Below are 15088 nucleotides of genomic sequence, written 5' to 3'. Positions count from 1 at the left end.
AACCGTAAGAAATAACGTTTACAACCAATTGTTTTGTACCTTTTTTTAAAGCGTATATCAGAAAAAAATATATATATAAGCGAACAGTATCGCTGGTTGCTGCTATCTTGAATAATTGTGACGTGTTACAGAGACACAAAGAGCTTTTGTTTTATGATGGAGCATCCGTAAACGTTACAATTATTCAAGATGGCGGGATATTTGAATACAGCAATGCGCACTTCTAAAATTATTTATTTTAGAAAGAAACGCTTTCTTTGAAATTTCAAACAAATTTGATGCTATAATTTTTTTTTCAAAAGAAGTCAATTTGATTATAATGGGACTATGCGCCCACTTGCGCGGAGCGGAAAGAGGATGATAAAATTTGTTTGTAAACATTGTCCCTGTAGCTTTGTTGCTGTTGTTGGAGTGGAGGGTCCCTTTCACTTAAACGAGTTCTTCTAAGGGACGGACCATTTGATTTGACAATTGCCTCCAAAAACATCCTGCAAGAGGTTGTGCGTAATTGTACAAAGCTTGCACCCCAGAAAAATCCAGCACAAAAATCTAGCAGAAAATTTGTCTTTTACAAAAAAGGATTCCTCGCTGATAATTTTTTTAAGCCCCTCTCCCCTCCCCCCTCTGGTTATTTCTTATGGTCTGTCCCTAGCCCTGTTTGAATTAACACAACACAAAGCGCATGCTTTGCACGATGCATGAAATTCGTGAATAGAATGCTACTGCACGGACTTCTAAAAAGAAACACTCTTCATGCCACATTGCAACGACGACGAATATGCTAGTTAGAAAAAGTACGTCCACAGTATTTCCGAAAGCGCCATTATGGGGAAATAGAGAGTTTTTCCAGGTAACCGTTTTAGCTGTTTTTGGATATTCTCCACAGTATTGTACGGCAGTGCCTTAGTATCTTCATGTTATTGTTTATGGCAACTTTGGCCTACCCTTTAGCTCGTCATCTAAATTAGAAGAGAGACTAGCATCGCTTTTGCGTGAAACGGCGAACGGCTACTTTATGTTTGTGATAAAAGCATAAAATTCTGTTCTTCCTTTTCTGTCTTCTGAGACGTTCCTCGGTATCTTAGTATCACAGGCAAGATGTGAACCAAAATCAAAGAAGTTCATATTCTTCGGCAGCTTCATTCTTACAAGTCTCGATAGCCGTGAACGCGATGCTAAAACTCTAGAGCATTTTCAGATGACGTCACGGCGGCCATCTTGGTGTTCTAAAACAAAGACATGGCGGCCATGATGGTGTACCAAACTAATCCTCCGGGAATTGAACTCTATTTTTATGCAAATACTTTCTTTTGTTTCGGTAATCCAATAGTGCTGCTGGTCACGTGAGTGAAAACGCTCTATAGGTGGTTTGGAACCAAGCAACCAATCTCTAGAGACACTTGTACAGGTAACAATGCTGCAATGTACAATTGCTGGTGGACGAACAAAAGTAGCCAATGAGAGATCTTTTGTTTTCGTCCTCCAATAGGGAACTTAAGCAACGACGACGGCAACGAGAAAGTCATCTCGCAATATAAATTCGCGTTATTGTAACCACTTCGTGACTATTTTATCTTTTTTTAATATGACAGGGGGTGGTAGTTCCTCAAAAATTACGTTCTTCATAAAACTTTCACGTTGTTGTTTTGCAGACGACGGCAAAGACATGGACGAAAGTGAAAAACGCACGTGCAGGGCGTGCAAAGCTATTGTTTTTGCCCACTAAATATGCCAATTTGTCAGGTTCTCGTTGCCGTCGCCGTTGTCGTTGTTAGGGAACTAGGGAGCTTAAGATCTACGACGGCGACGTCGACGAAAACATCACCTCAAAATAGAACTTCGCTCTAGTAAAAGTCTTCCGCGATTATTCCATCTCGTTCACTTCGTACAATGTGGCCGAAGTACCCTAAAAATAAATTGGTACGAGCGGTTTCAGACTGAAAACAGAGAATGAAAGATTCTCTGTTACATGCTCACGTTGTCGTCAAAACCTAAAATTTAGTGATTTCACGTCGTCTTCAGGCAGAGAACCGCAAATATATGAGCTTAAATCCGTGCTGCACGTGCAGCACAATTATTTATGCTCTTTTAACCAATGATGTCATTGCTTTGTGACGTTTTCGTCGACGTCGTCGTCGCAGATCTTAAGCTCCCTACTTAACCAACGACAAAGGCGACGGCAACGAGAACGTCACAAATTTGCATATTTAGAAGGCAAAAACAATAGCTTTGCACGCCCTGCACGTGTGTTTTTCACTTTTGTCCATTTCATTGCCGTCGTCAGCAAAACTACAACGTGAAATAGCCAAATTTTAGGTTTTATGGAAAACGTCATTACTTGAGGATAAATTTTCATTTTCTGCCCTAAATTGAGCGCCGTTCCTACCAGCGTCATTTTTGAGAGCTACCACACCCCCGTCATATTAAAAAAGTTGAAATATTAACGAAGCGATTACAATAACGCGAATTTATATTTTGAGATGACGTTCTCGTTGCCGTCGCCGTTGTCGTTGCTTAAGCTCCCTGTTAAGTTCCCTAACATGACGGCGATGGCGTAATGATAAAAACCACCTAGAAGCTTTAAACTACCTCGCTTGGTAGTTTTGGTTTAAGCAAGTTTAAAACGAATTAAGTTTGGTGCGCACTGACACATTTCTTCTTTCTTTGAGCAATGTGTTTACAAGGCAGATAGGGTTGCCCTGATGCTAGGGTTACCCTAGCACCAGGGTAATCTCACCTGCCTTGTAAACGCTCTGCTAGGAATAACTCGGCTACCCGATACAACTTTTCGCTGGTTTCTAGCCGGGCGCGGTTACCAAGGTCATTTAGAGTTGTCCCAGGTGATAGGGTAACCCAACCTATCAAATTTTGCTTGTAAACCCGGGCTATCTTTGACCCTTCTACTAGGGTAACTCCAGCAGAAGGGGTTACCCTCCCTCCTTGTAAACGAGGCCTTACGCTGAAGTACGTCATTGCGTTTCCTGACATACATGAAGTTGGCAATAGGAAGCGTAAAAGGTCATTTTCAATATACACGTTCTAAGAGAGGGATATCTCAAAAAGAGAGAACTGACAGTTGAAAACTCCAAATCAGGAGCTCCTAGCGGTTTATAACAGGCTAACGCCATTGGCAAACGGATGCGAGGCGATATAATGCGTCTTGAGCGCATTTTTTTGATAAAACGCTTTGGTGCAAAACTGACATTGGAACGGTTTCTTAGGCGCATGAGTTCGCTTATGAGTATTCAGAGTCGACGCCAGAGTAAAACCTTTGCCACAAATCTGACATTTGAAGGGTCGCTCGCCAGTGTGGCCATAAATGTGAGCTTGCAAGTTGCCTTTCTGATTGAATCCCTTGCCGCAGTATTCACACTGGTACAAACGCATGTCTGAATGGGTCCTCAAGTGATATGTAAGGTGTGTCAACTGCTTGAAGCCGCGTCCACACTTGTCGCATTTATGAGGCTTTTCTCCCGTGTGCGTGTATCGGTGAATCTTCATGTCAATTTTTTGGTGAAATCCTTTCCCACAGAAATCGCAAATGAACGGCTTGTAATTGGTGTGCGTGCGCATGTGGGTGTGCAAGTTAGATGCACGGTTAAACGCCTTGTTGCACTGCAGGCACACGTATGGTTTCACCGTGGTGTGCGTCAGGCGATGTCGGGTGAGGTTACCCGGCTGTCGGAAGGCTCGACCGCACTGCTCGCAGATGAACGGCTTATCTCCGGTATGAATCCGTTTGTGAGTAATCAAAGTATTGGAGCGGCTGAAAGATTTTCCACACACATCACAATTGTAACGGTATTTCTTGTTCGATGATGGTCTCCTTCTATTAACAGCTTTATTTTGTGAGGCCGTCCCAGCACTAACTCTCTCGCCGTCTGTTGAAGTATTAGAAGCATCCTCTGAGCTTAAAGCTGAGTTCCCAGTTGTTTCTTTAAGTTTTGGAATAGGGCAAACTATGGTTTCTTCATGAAGTATCAATTCTTCCAAGTCTGCTTCACATCCTTTTTCCAACGTTTCATCTGGCATAGAAGACTTAATGGAAGATTTCTCTTCGTGGAAATGAAACAGAGACTGTGGCTTTAGATCCTTTCGGACATCAATCTTCCAAGATGGCTTTTCCCAACTATTTGTAAATCTCCTTCCCTCGTACTCTCCATTATTGCCTTTAACTTTCGTCCTAACACTTTCAAACGAAAGGTGGAACTTTATCTTTTCAAAATCAGTACAATAATCCGCATTTGAACTCTTTTCCGGCCAGTCGTTCTGACCGGTGATTGGTGCAGAAAAAAGCTCAAAAGGAAGGCACTGATTGGTTGCAAGGGATCCCCCATTTGACAGGCCGACGCAGAGTTCTTCATGGCTTGGAAGCCGCGGCAATATTGCGGAGCTGGGCTCCAGACCTCTCTCTACCATGTGCGACAAGTTTGTCCCAATAAGCTCGCTTCCCTCTGTTAAAAATGGAAAAAATGACTTCTATAGCTTTGTATAAGTGTAAGATAACGTCAACTTTGTTTGAAATACGTAGAGAAGAAACTAAGGGCAAATTCCTTTGGGAATAGATGAAATATTCGGTTTACCAGTTTTTCATTTTCTTATATTCCTGTTTTCACAAAGAAAATGGACTAGAAGTTTGACTGCTCTGCTATAGATAAGGAGTAAACAGATAAGATTAAACAGAATTCGCTTTATTGGATTATTTTGTCGCGAAAATCTTGCGATGTTCGCCACGAGCTTTACGAGGGTTTCGTTTCCATTCCACTTTCAGGAGACTGTTCTTTGAAAAAGCTTTATGCAATTTATTCTAGTGTTTTAAACCAGGATAGTCGCATAATGAACTTTATTTTAAGTGCCTAGTCTTCTACCGCTGGGGCACCGTAATTGGAGATACTGCAGTTAATTGAAATTAAATTAAATTAACGCAAATCAATCTAACCATGGTTTTTGAGGAGTGGGGAAAACCGGAGTACCCGGAGAAAAATATCTTAAAGCAGAGTAGAGAACCAACAAACTCAACCCACATATGACCCCGGGTCTCGGAATCGAACTCGGGCCGCTTGACTTGCGCTCCCGGTAAGAATGCATCCTAAGGACTAACGAACAAAAAGGGCTTTTCTGAAGGTTAAGCTGGTAAAATCGATGATTTTAATCGTAACCGTAGTTTTGCTTTGTAATTTTAGGGTTTTGACGTTGAGTATTCGTAGGTCATTTGAGTTGTGGTACGATTTTGAGCTTATTTGCATGGAATTTGCGCGCTATAAATTCTACACCTGAACTATTTCTAAGGTCCGGTGTCCCTTTTTTGTTCCGGTTTCCTCTCGTTACTCATGGTGCAGATAAAAGCGTGAGTTCGTCTATAAATATCAGACTATGAAACTTTCGGTGTACACCTAGAATTATGGAGGTCAGTGTTGAACTGCGGATCTGAGGGAACGCCGGGGACAATCCAGTGAGTCATATACATGGAGCAATGCCAATAAAGGCCATCTCTTATTGGACGAGAATGTGGCACGAGATTCTTGATTTAAGTCAATCACAACGATACCTACGAACATTTCTCGAAAAAATCACGAAAGCTCACTTGCAACCTTTTTTGCGCAATGACAGATGACAATGGTGTACTGTACGTACAACTGAGTTCTGGTGGGCAAACAAAAGCCCAAAAAAAAAGTCGGCTAGTTTCCCTTTGCCAACGTACGTTGCAGCGATATGGCTTAACGTGAAAGCTACCCGCTACTTTCGAATCTCCATTAATAGAATAAACCTTAGAAAAGAAAAAAAAATCACCATTTTCGCTCGAAAAAGTAAATTGTTAATTGCGGGTGGGCGGAAGAAATAATTTTCTGTCGTTTGATCGACACCAATAGCTAGCACAATAGTCTTTTTTCAGCAATAAACATTTATTGTAAGAACGATGTACTGCTACATCTATAAAATGTAATATTCGCCGCTCGTGTCCTAAGTTTTTATTTTCAAACGTAGTAACTTCTCATATAGATGTCCAATTTTTTTCCTCTCGGCTGCTTTAAAAACAACATTTTTAAATGACCTTTCACAAGCGCAAACTATAGGAAGAAATTTAATTTTGTCTTTTGATTTACACATAAAATGAGCAAAGTACTAGATATGTTACTCCCCTAAGGTTTTTTTGGGGGCGAAATTCGCCGCCCACAAAGCAAAATCCCTTCGTGGTCAACACACTTTCTCACAATCTTAATTTATATAATAGGTATTTACCTTTCAAACTGTGTGGTCGAGATTGCAAATCCTTGTTCATTTGTTCTTTTCGTTTGATTTCAGCCTTAAATATATTTCGCGGCCTTTTCTTTACGAGAAATGACCTTGGCATCTTGTATCAGGTCGCTGTCTATTTTCCCCAACTGAAAGGGAAAACATATATTTTATACAGTCATTGATTAACATCGAAAATCCTTACTTCGCTTATTTAAGTCTTACCTCATATTGTACCTTAGTAAACTGTTTATGAAGAAAAAAGTTACTCAAAGGAGAATTATTTTTAGCGGAAGTACTGTACGTTTGTTTGGTCCTTCTGAAGATGGTAATCGGCTTGCATGTCTCACGGTCAAAAAAAAAATGCCTTGTTCTTACCTTAAATTGAAGACCTCTGTTAGAGTTGTCGTCTTGCGTCTCTCGCGACTACCAGAAGTGTTTAAAGAATTGTGGAAGCTATTGGCCTGTTTAACGCCAGCTCTATTTGCTCACCCCAGCTGATTCGATGTGACTTCCCGTGAAAAAGATTTGATTGGTTGGTGCAAGTTAAACACATTGCTTTCAATGGTAGAAAATAAAAGGTACCTCTTTTCTTTACAGAAGAAACTCGTTAATTCATGTAACTTATTACAAAGTTATCCTTAATTAACAATTTTCTTTCATTATGACGATCGGCCGAGACAATTCAAAATTATTGCTTTTCCCTTTGAAGAACATTTTTCTCTTATATGATACGGTTGCTTGGCGATGAAGTTGTTAAAACTTAGACCCAATATTACAATTAAACTCTCTTTTTCTAAGAATATTTTGCACTTCATCTTCCTATTGCGCTTATTTGCTTCACTGTTCAGCAAAAATAATCGGAAAACTGAGAACCGTCGCCTTTTAAATTTCCTCTCAGAGTTTTTATTTGAATTTAGCTCAGCGCTGAGAAAATATTAACGTTTCCGATATATTTTTAGCCGAGTCGCTCAAGACATTTGGAGCAGGAGAAATTGCAGTTCATCTTGTTTTGTATCGTTTTTTAAATAAAAACAATTAAAGATATTTTTTGAAAAGATTATCTGTGGTGAAAGTTAACAGATTTTTAACCTGGGACTAGGAAACATTGCATGTTTAACTTTGTTTGCCCTTCTCAGAAATCAAAAACTAATATATATATCGCAAATGTTTGATTTTTAAGAAATCAAAATTGCATTTAGAAACCGGCATAAAGAGACGCTCTTTAAAACAAAGCAAGAAACTCCTTACTGTAATTAAGTTGAAGTTAAAACCATGATGCTTTCGTAAGCCATAACACGACAAAGGAAAATGATTTAAGCTGTAATTGGAAAAACAAAGAAATGTACGAGTAAACTACAAAGAATAGCAAACCGCACCATATGATATTTCTTTTACAAATGAGAAAGAATGCCTCGTGTTACCACACCACAGGAAAGCTGATACGTTGATTAACTGTCGCGTTACTTGTAAAATGACATGTTAGAAAAGGCGATCATGTATAACGTGATGGCAAAGAAGTCTCTTCCTACGGTTTCGTGAATATTAAACCGCGATGATAGAAAAAAATCTATGTTTGTTCAGCTTTGAGTGAGTGAGTTCGTGACTTGATACTGTCGATTCATACTTTAACCGACAGAAGAGAAGTTCTATCTATCCTTACTAGCCTAGAAAACAAGGGATAATGTTCAACGAGAGACGCTCTTCGAGTTATTTTAATAATGACAACAACAAAAAACTCGAAATATGCTATTTCCGCTTTGAAACTACCAAAGTCAAATTATCGTTAAAGGTCTTAAAGGGAAAAGAAAGCAACACATACAATAGCACCTTTGGAGAGATAAAATCCGCTCGTCTATGTGGGAAATAATTCTCCCTTCCCAAACGTTTCCTTTTACGTACTCGAGTTTAATAAGATATTCCGAATACCGTAGAGGCTGCTGCATTGTCTGCCGCTTTTCGAGGATTTACGCCTTTTATGATATCTCTCAGATAGAATGCGCGCTGTGATTGGCTAAATTAGTGAGCAGTATTCTTCAGTACTGCTCTCTGTACGGCCAGCTACATTCGAAATTTCGATAGAACATTCTCTGGCAAGTTCTTCATGTCGTTTGTGTTACATAAACTTGTAAAACTATTTGAGTCTAGCAAGCAACTATGCAAACTCAGATTTGCATTGGTAATTAACTCCCTTGGGATTGTAATAATTTAGTATATAACGGAGTGTTTTGTGCCACACCCTGTCACGCAAGTTGAGGCCGTGAACGCGGGTGATCATGTTTTGTCCTCCCACCCTCCCTCCCTCTAGTAAGTCGGGTGGTATCATGTACTGTCCTTTCCCCGCACCTTATTTACATCTCATTAATAACAATACCTAGGGAGGTAGGCCAAGGAGATTTCGTTACTCGGATCTGAGGCAGTAGGCCTTAATCACGAGTCGACCATGTTGAGTCCCAAGGGATTGAAAACTTTTGTTTTTGCGCATGCGCCGAAACTTGTTCCTTTAACATTTCAACTCGAGGCTCGGGGTACGAAATCTATTGTCCATACATGGCCAATATATATGGCCGCCGCGCGAATAAGGCACGGTGAACTTACCGCTCAACTAGTTTCGTTTCCCGCTCGGCTGATTACCACAGAGATAATAAACATCTTACTAACCTCGTTTTCTAGGTCCGTACTGTAAAATTAAGGATCCTCGTTTTTTCCCTCACCGCGAGGGCAAATAGCATCTTCAGTACAATAGGCTAGAATCATTCGCGGGTTTATACATACATTCTACCACTAAACTGGACGTAGCCAAAATTCTTACTTAACGAAGTTGACAGTTTCATATTAGGGAATTAAAGCAAGGACAACGGTAAGGTCTACGAATAGATCACTCCAAAATATAACTTATTCCGTCTTCTTCACCTTCAGTGTGCAATAAGGGCGAACTACTCTGTAACTGGATGGATACGAACGCTCTTGAAGTAAAAATTAAAAATAAATGGTTCATTAGCTGTGGTTACACTAGCGCTTTTACCCATAGGTAAATAGCGTTTGCCCACGGGCAATGACGTTTTTGTCGGTAACCGTTTTCCCTAGACCGGAACTGCCCTAGGGTTATTTCCATGAATACATCAAAAAGAACAAAAGAGTTCCTGAACTGAAAAGCACGGTTTCTCTGCTCCGCGAGGTGACTTGGCCAAACGTAAAGCAGAGCGTAGCTAATACACGAAGATCCCTAATTATATTCATGATGCCCTATTATTTTACCCCGAGGGGAGTCTTTTACTGTGTAACCCAAGGTATCATGAAACCTGAGCCAAAGCCAAGCTATTTATCCTCCTGAAAGCCCCAAGGTGTTTATAATCACAACTAATGATATCATTGTTTTGTGACGTCGTCGCTGCCTTGGCCGTCTTCGTTTCTTAAATCCTCCCCGCCCCCATAAAGACCACACTCGGTTAATAAGAACGTTCGTAAGAACAAATGTCGCATTAAACGCTAAGTGATGATACAATAACGTAATACAATGACGTGTTTCGTGGTTAAATGCTCACGTTGTCGTTAAAGCCTAAAATTTGGTGACTTAACGTTGTCGTTTTGTGGAGTACCGAAAAAAAAAATGCAGGGAAATTTGTGCAGCCAGTGTCGCGACTGACTTTTTTTTATGCTTTAGTTTGCATTTCGCACCTATTTAGGGTCACGTGAAAGTCGTCCTCGTGCGTTTGTTTTAATCGCCATGTTGTTGAAATGTTGAGATTAAAGAGAGGCAATTTCAGCCTTCGAAGTTTTGTTGATTAGGCGTTTTACGCGACATTTTTCCGCTCTCTACTTTTGGGGTGATAGCAGAGCTTTACTTGGGCATATTCGTGGACCGTCAAAACGTCATCCCGCTTTCATTGCCAACAGACTTTCTGAAATCCTAGACACTTCAGAACCAAATCAATGGCGCCACTGCCCTGGCAAACGTAACCCAGCAGATGATGGCAGTCGTGGCCTGAGAGCGGATGCAATCACTTTGAAAGCTGCTGGTTAAATGGGCCAGCATTCCTTTTACTGCCAGAAGACAAATTAAATGGCCAGAGGATGTTCCGCAGACAAAACCTACCCTTGATCTAGTTGCTGATGCACCAACAGAAGTTGTTCAGCTAGTTGAAGTCGCTTCGAGATTACGCTCTCAGTTGCTGGACTTGTCAAGATACTCTTCGTTCATTAAGGTTTGCCGAATCACCGCTTATGTCCGAAGATTCATTCAGAATTGCAGAGGCAAACCAAAGGGCCTAGCGAAAACCTGTCCACTGGAAGTTCGAGAGATTGAGGAAGCAAAGCTGATGTAGATCAATTCTGCCCAAAGAGAAGCGTTTTCACCTAAAATCGCCAACACCAATTGGAGCCAAAAGTCGCTTGATAACCTAAACCCCTTTTAATTTTTTGGATGAAAATCAAATTCTCCGAGTTGCCAGGATAATTTCTGATGCAGCCATTGCGTACGAAGTCAAACATTTAGTTATTGTCCCTCAAGACTATCACCTAAGCGGTCTTCTTATGATTTTGGATTGCCATAAGAACCATGAGAGTACAAGGCATGTTCAAAACGAACTGAGGTTGATGTACTGGATCCCTCATTTCAGATCCACTGTGAGGAGAGTCCTCCACGATTGTTCAATGTGCAAGCGAAGACAAATCAAGCCGCAACTCCTTTAAAGGGCAATCCTTCCAAAAGACCGTTTGCAAGTGGCTCCACCATTCACAAAAGTTTGGGTAGACTATTTTGGACCTATAATGGTCAATCATTCACACAAGCAGGAGAAGCCGGCGTTATGGGTGTGTTTTCACCTGTTTGGTAACAAGAGCGGTACACCTTGAGGTGGCAAGGTCATTAGAGACTGTCTAGTCATTAACGCTCTTAGAAGATTTGTGGCTAGGCGAGGCCTACGGTCGGTCATATATTCCGATAACGGTACCAATTTTGTAGGTGCTGACCACGAGATCAAGCGAAGTTTGCAGGAATGGAACCAGTCACAAATTGCGGACTTCCTGTCTCAGAAGCAGATTCAGTGGCACTTTTACCCACCAGGCTCGCCTCATTTTGGTGGTATATGGGAGCGATTATTTCAATCATGCAAGAAAGCTCCCAAAGTTGTACGAGTATGTTTTCTTTTTATTCTTGCTTCGTGGCGTTGTCGTTTCCGTAGCCGTCGTCTTTGCTTAAACTCCCTACTTCTGGACAGATGTAAAGATATAATCACAGAGAAGATCGGAGAAATCGGGAAGAACACCATCATAAGAGCAGATTCCAAGACTTGCGGGTGCCCTGATTGGGCGATAAATAGGGAAAAGAACAAATGACGGTGAAAATAAGGAAGCCAAATAAGAAACAACAAACTGGAAAAGCAAAGAACTAGAAAATCTTGAAGAAGGGGGCATTCCACACGTGTTTCAGGAAGAAAATATCTCTGATATTTGCTAAACACAGAGAATCCACAGCGCTGGTTAAAAATAGGTACGCACTGCGTACGTGGTCGGACATGGAACAATTGCACTAAAGCCGCTGTTAGACGTTGAAACTTTTAGCTGAAACTCGTGTGCAACGGCGCTGCGAAATAAGTTTCAGCAGGCGTTGCACCGTGTAACATTACGGTTGAAACTCGTTCGGGAATGTTGAAACTGGAGGGAGTGGGCGGCTGTTCACAGGCTACATCCAAACGCCCCATGCGGCGAGAAGTGGTTGTTCGGCGACGACCAAAGCAATTATCAGGGCTTTTAAACATAGGAAGGATGGGTAAATTTGGGTCAACGTAGAAATATTTTCTTCCATTCACAAATTAGTCCTTCACAGCTACATACATTCTCTGATTATATTTGGTCATGGTACAAAAGGAAAACTAGCGCGTCCCAGGACGCAATGACACACACTGGATACATCATTGCAGCGTTGAGCTTTTATCTCGCAAAGCTCTTTTCTTATAAATATACTTTTTAACAAATATCTCTCAACCCCACCCCCCTACACAGTAAATTGTCACCATTCGGCGTCCACCCGTGATCGCCACATCCATCCTTGTCTTCGCTTACATTAGCATGTCCTCCCAAAAACGCAACCATCACTAGACGCGATTTTAGTATAACCAAACGGGAAAAAATGACAAGCTCATGATCAATAAGGGAGGCATGGCGAAGATATTTCCTGGAAGCATTGTTAAAGGTGTACACTAGGGAAGAAGATAAGTGACAAGTTCAAACTGAAGGAGGGATCGAGGAAGCTCGCAAAGTGGATCGAGTACACCATTAGGGCTGTGGGATCCTATCACCTATTCCCCATATGGACTCCAGGGATCAATACCCGTTGTTAGGTCCTGTATTTCAGATGCCAGGTCCAAATGCCTTTTTTATTTCTGGCTGGATTTGTCAACGGAGATCCTAGTCGATGTTCTGGCCGCGCGAAAATGGTGCGAGACCAAATTTTCCCTCCCCTCCCCTTCTTCTTTGGTCTCGCCCCATTTTCGCGCGGCCAGTGCATTGGAAATCCTATTCCCCCGCGGAAAACTCTCACGGCTACGGGGCGAATTGAACTCTTTTTGAATAGCAAACTGGATGATTCTTCCCATTTGGGATTCAATTGTTTTGATCAGATTTTTTAAGTGCAATGCTTAGGAACTAGCTTTATAGCTACTCAAATTTAGTTGCCTTGAAACTTGCCTTCACAGCCAGCCGCTCTCGGCGAATCACGAAACGTCAGAACAAGGAGCATTGCGTGACCTTAGCCCGAGAGGTTCAAAAATACTTGTGCTTTTTTCCTCTCTCTCTGCACTTCACGCGTAACGTTGTTGTTTGAATTCTTCAAACTTAGAAATGAACCTTTCCAATCTTATTATCTCAGGTCGAACTTCAAGTTCTAGTAGGCTTGTTTTTTGCATTTTTAGGGAGAAACTTACCGGTCGACACTCGAAGTTGGTTAGAAAGGGCAAAGAGGAGTCAGTTTCTTCTGCGCAATATGTTTTTCTTCAAGCTTGACACGACAAACCTATCTAGCTTGCTTTCGAATTTCAACGAGCGAAAATGAACGAAATGAAATTGCAAAGATCCATTCGGGTCCCATTTGGCTCGACGGAAACGAATTTCAGAGCTGGGAAGATACTTTCTTAGCGCTTTTTACTTTAACAAATAAATCGGGGAAGAGACGAGCAAATTTACAGATTAGTTAAAAAGTTATAAATGCAGTCATGATACACAACTTCAACATGCTTTCGATTTTGACTTACTAAACTGAACGCAATCTCAAAGTCAAAGTGATTTTAAACAGTCCTTTTCCGATTAAACCTTTCCTTTTAAATAAGAAGAAGTCAGTTCTTCTTTACAAGGCAGGTGGTGCTTTTTGCAAAGTGCTATTAACATTTTGAAGTGGAATATCGACAATAATTTTATGCCTCGTTTCTCAGTTCGCAGTTTGACTTCTTGTGTTTGATCAAGCGCCGATTTCTAGAAGGTTGATTATCTTTACTTATTATTTTTTCATAATAACTATGGATTACATTTCTGTAAAAAAAAAAGTATATGCACGATTTTTTTAACCTGTTAAATTATGGCGGAGCAGGTGTTTTCACCTGCAGTGCAGTGTTCTCAAAAATAGATACATTTATCTATGCTAGGTTTTGCTTTTTTTTTAAAGTAAAAAATACACAGAACCTGTTTGAGAAGCAACTGTAAAATCCTGTGTGCCTTTTTAAAATGTTTGACAGCGTCAATTTGTAGTTGGAACAATTCTTCCGTATGCTTCATCTTTTCGGTGGCGGTTTATCTCAATCAGTTGCTTTCTGACCTTGTTCAGAGTAATCAATGGATTTCCAAATCCCCACAAGAAACCGTAACAAATGATCTTAAGGATCTGATATTTATAAATTAAGATTTTCATTGCAGACATGAAACCTGAAACAAAATCTTACCTTAAGGTCTTGAGAGCTCTCGGCGGAAGCTTTGAAAAGCTACCGAACTTATTTGAAGCAACGGGTGATTAAATTAGGCGTTCAACGGTTGGCTTTTAAATAATAATAGCTGGCAAAAGCCTGTTTTTAAAAGAGTAATGATTATACAAGATAAAAGGCAAGTTAAACAATAGAATTTGGGACAAACACGTTTCTTGAACCATATTCATTTCGCAAAAAGGAAAAAAATCTAAAACCAAATTTAAAAAAGAGAAATAACGTGTTATGATTTTAAAATGTTACATTACATGCGGATGAACTAAAGAATCTCAACTTCGAAATATAATGTTATTTATTTTATTTTTTTGAAAATTCCTGATTATTTGTATCTTCCGAAATTATTATTGATACATTCAAGTTTGTTAGCTCCTTTGTTTCTTTTGCTCTGCAGATTCGTTGCGCAATTAACTTTCAAGGTACGTGCTTAACTTTCTTTATGTAAATTCAATACAAGGGAAATTAATAATTGACAAGGCATTAAAAGTCACGAACTCGAGTTTTGCGCTGCAGAAAGACAATGTCAGTAAAACCTCGAACTTTTCAAAGATCAGGTTTTTAGCTAACAGTTAATTTTGACGGCAAAACATAACCCAGTTATGTGACAAATAGACTTTTATTCATTTTATCAGGGTTAAGGCTGGATGCACCTGTTAATGACGAAACAGCGAAGTTGCATTTTCAACCAATCATAACACAGCAACGCGAAAAGACGAAAACTCCGGAGTTTCCAACGATAAACACTAACGATAAACTGTGTTTTGTTACAGCGAGACCTTGATTTAATCGACGTCAATACAATGATGTCTCATTTAAAATTGGATTATACGGAAAAGAAACTCGTTAGAACGAAACTTCTATTTGCAGCAGATTTATCAGCTCCAGAG

The 15088-nt window shown here is 40.4% G+C and overlaps 1 protein-coding gene across 1 annotated transcript; it reads right to left on the bottom strand.

Annotated features, from left to right (window-relative positions):
• Nucleotides 1-40: 40 nt before the first annotated feature.
• LOC138003492 (zinc finger protein 567-like) lies at nucleotides 41-6893 on the bottom strand. The gene is made up of 3 exons (XM_068849596.1): nucleotides 6613-6893; nucleotides 6241-6383; nucleotides 41-4454 (listed from the first exon to the last, which is right to left on the bottom strand). The coding sequence occupies exons 2-3, from the start codon at nucleotides 6350-6352 to the stop codon at nucleotides 3109-3111; spliced, it is 1458 nt and encodes a 485-aa protein (XP_068705697.1). The 5' UTR covers nucleotides 6353-6383; nucleotides 6613-6893; the 3' UTR covers nucleotides 41-3108.
• Nucleotides 6894-15088: the final 8195 nt, after the last annotated feature.

This window comes from Montipora foliosa, chromosome 5 (genome assembly GCF_036669935.1).
Source record: "Montipora foliosa isolate CH-2021 chromosome 5, ASM3666993v2, whole genome shotgun sequence".
Classification (NCBI taxonomy): domain Eukaryota; kingdom Metazoa; phylum Cnidaria; class Anthozoa; order Scleractinia; family Acroporidae; genus Montipora; species Montipora foliosa.
Note: the sequence above shows the minus strand (reverse complement) of the source record. Positions and strands in the feature narration are given on the sequence as shown.

Coding starts and splice junctions, on each gene's coding strand:
- LOC138003492 (XM_068849596.1), bottom strand. CDS start 6,352: ATGCCAAGGTCATTTCTCGTAAAGAAAAGGCCGCGAAATATATTTAAG. Junction 4,455..6,240: donor TCGACCACACAGTTTGAAAG/GTAAATACCTAT, acceptor CATTTTTAACAG/AGGGAAGCGAGCTTATTGGG.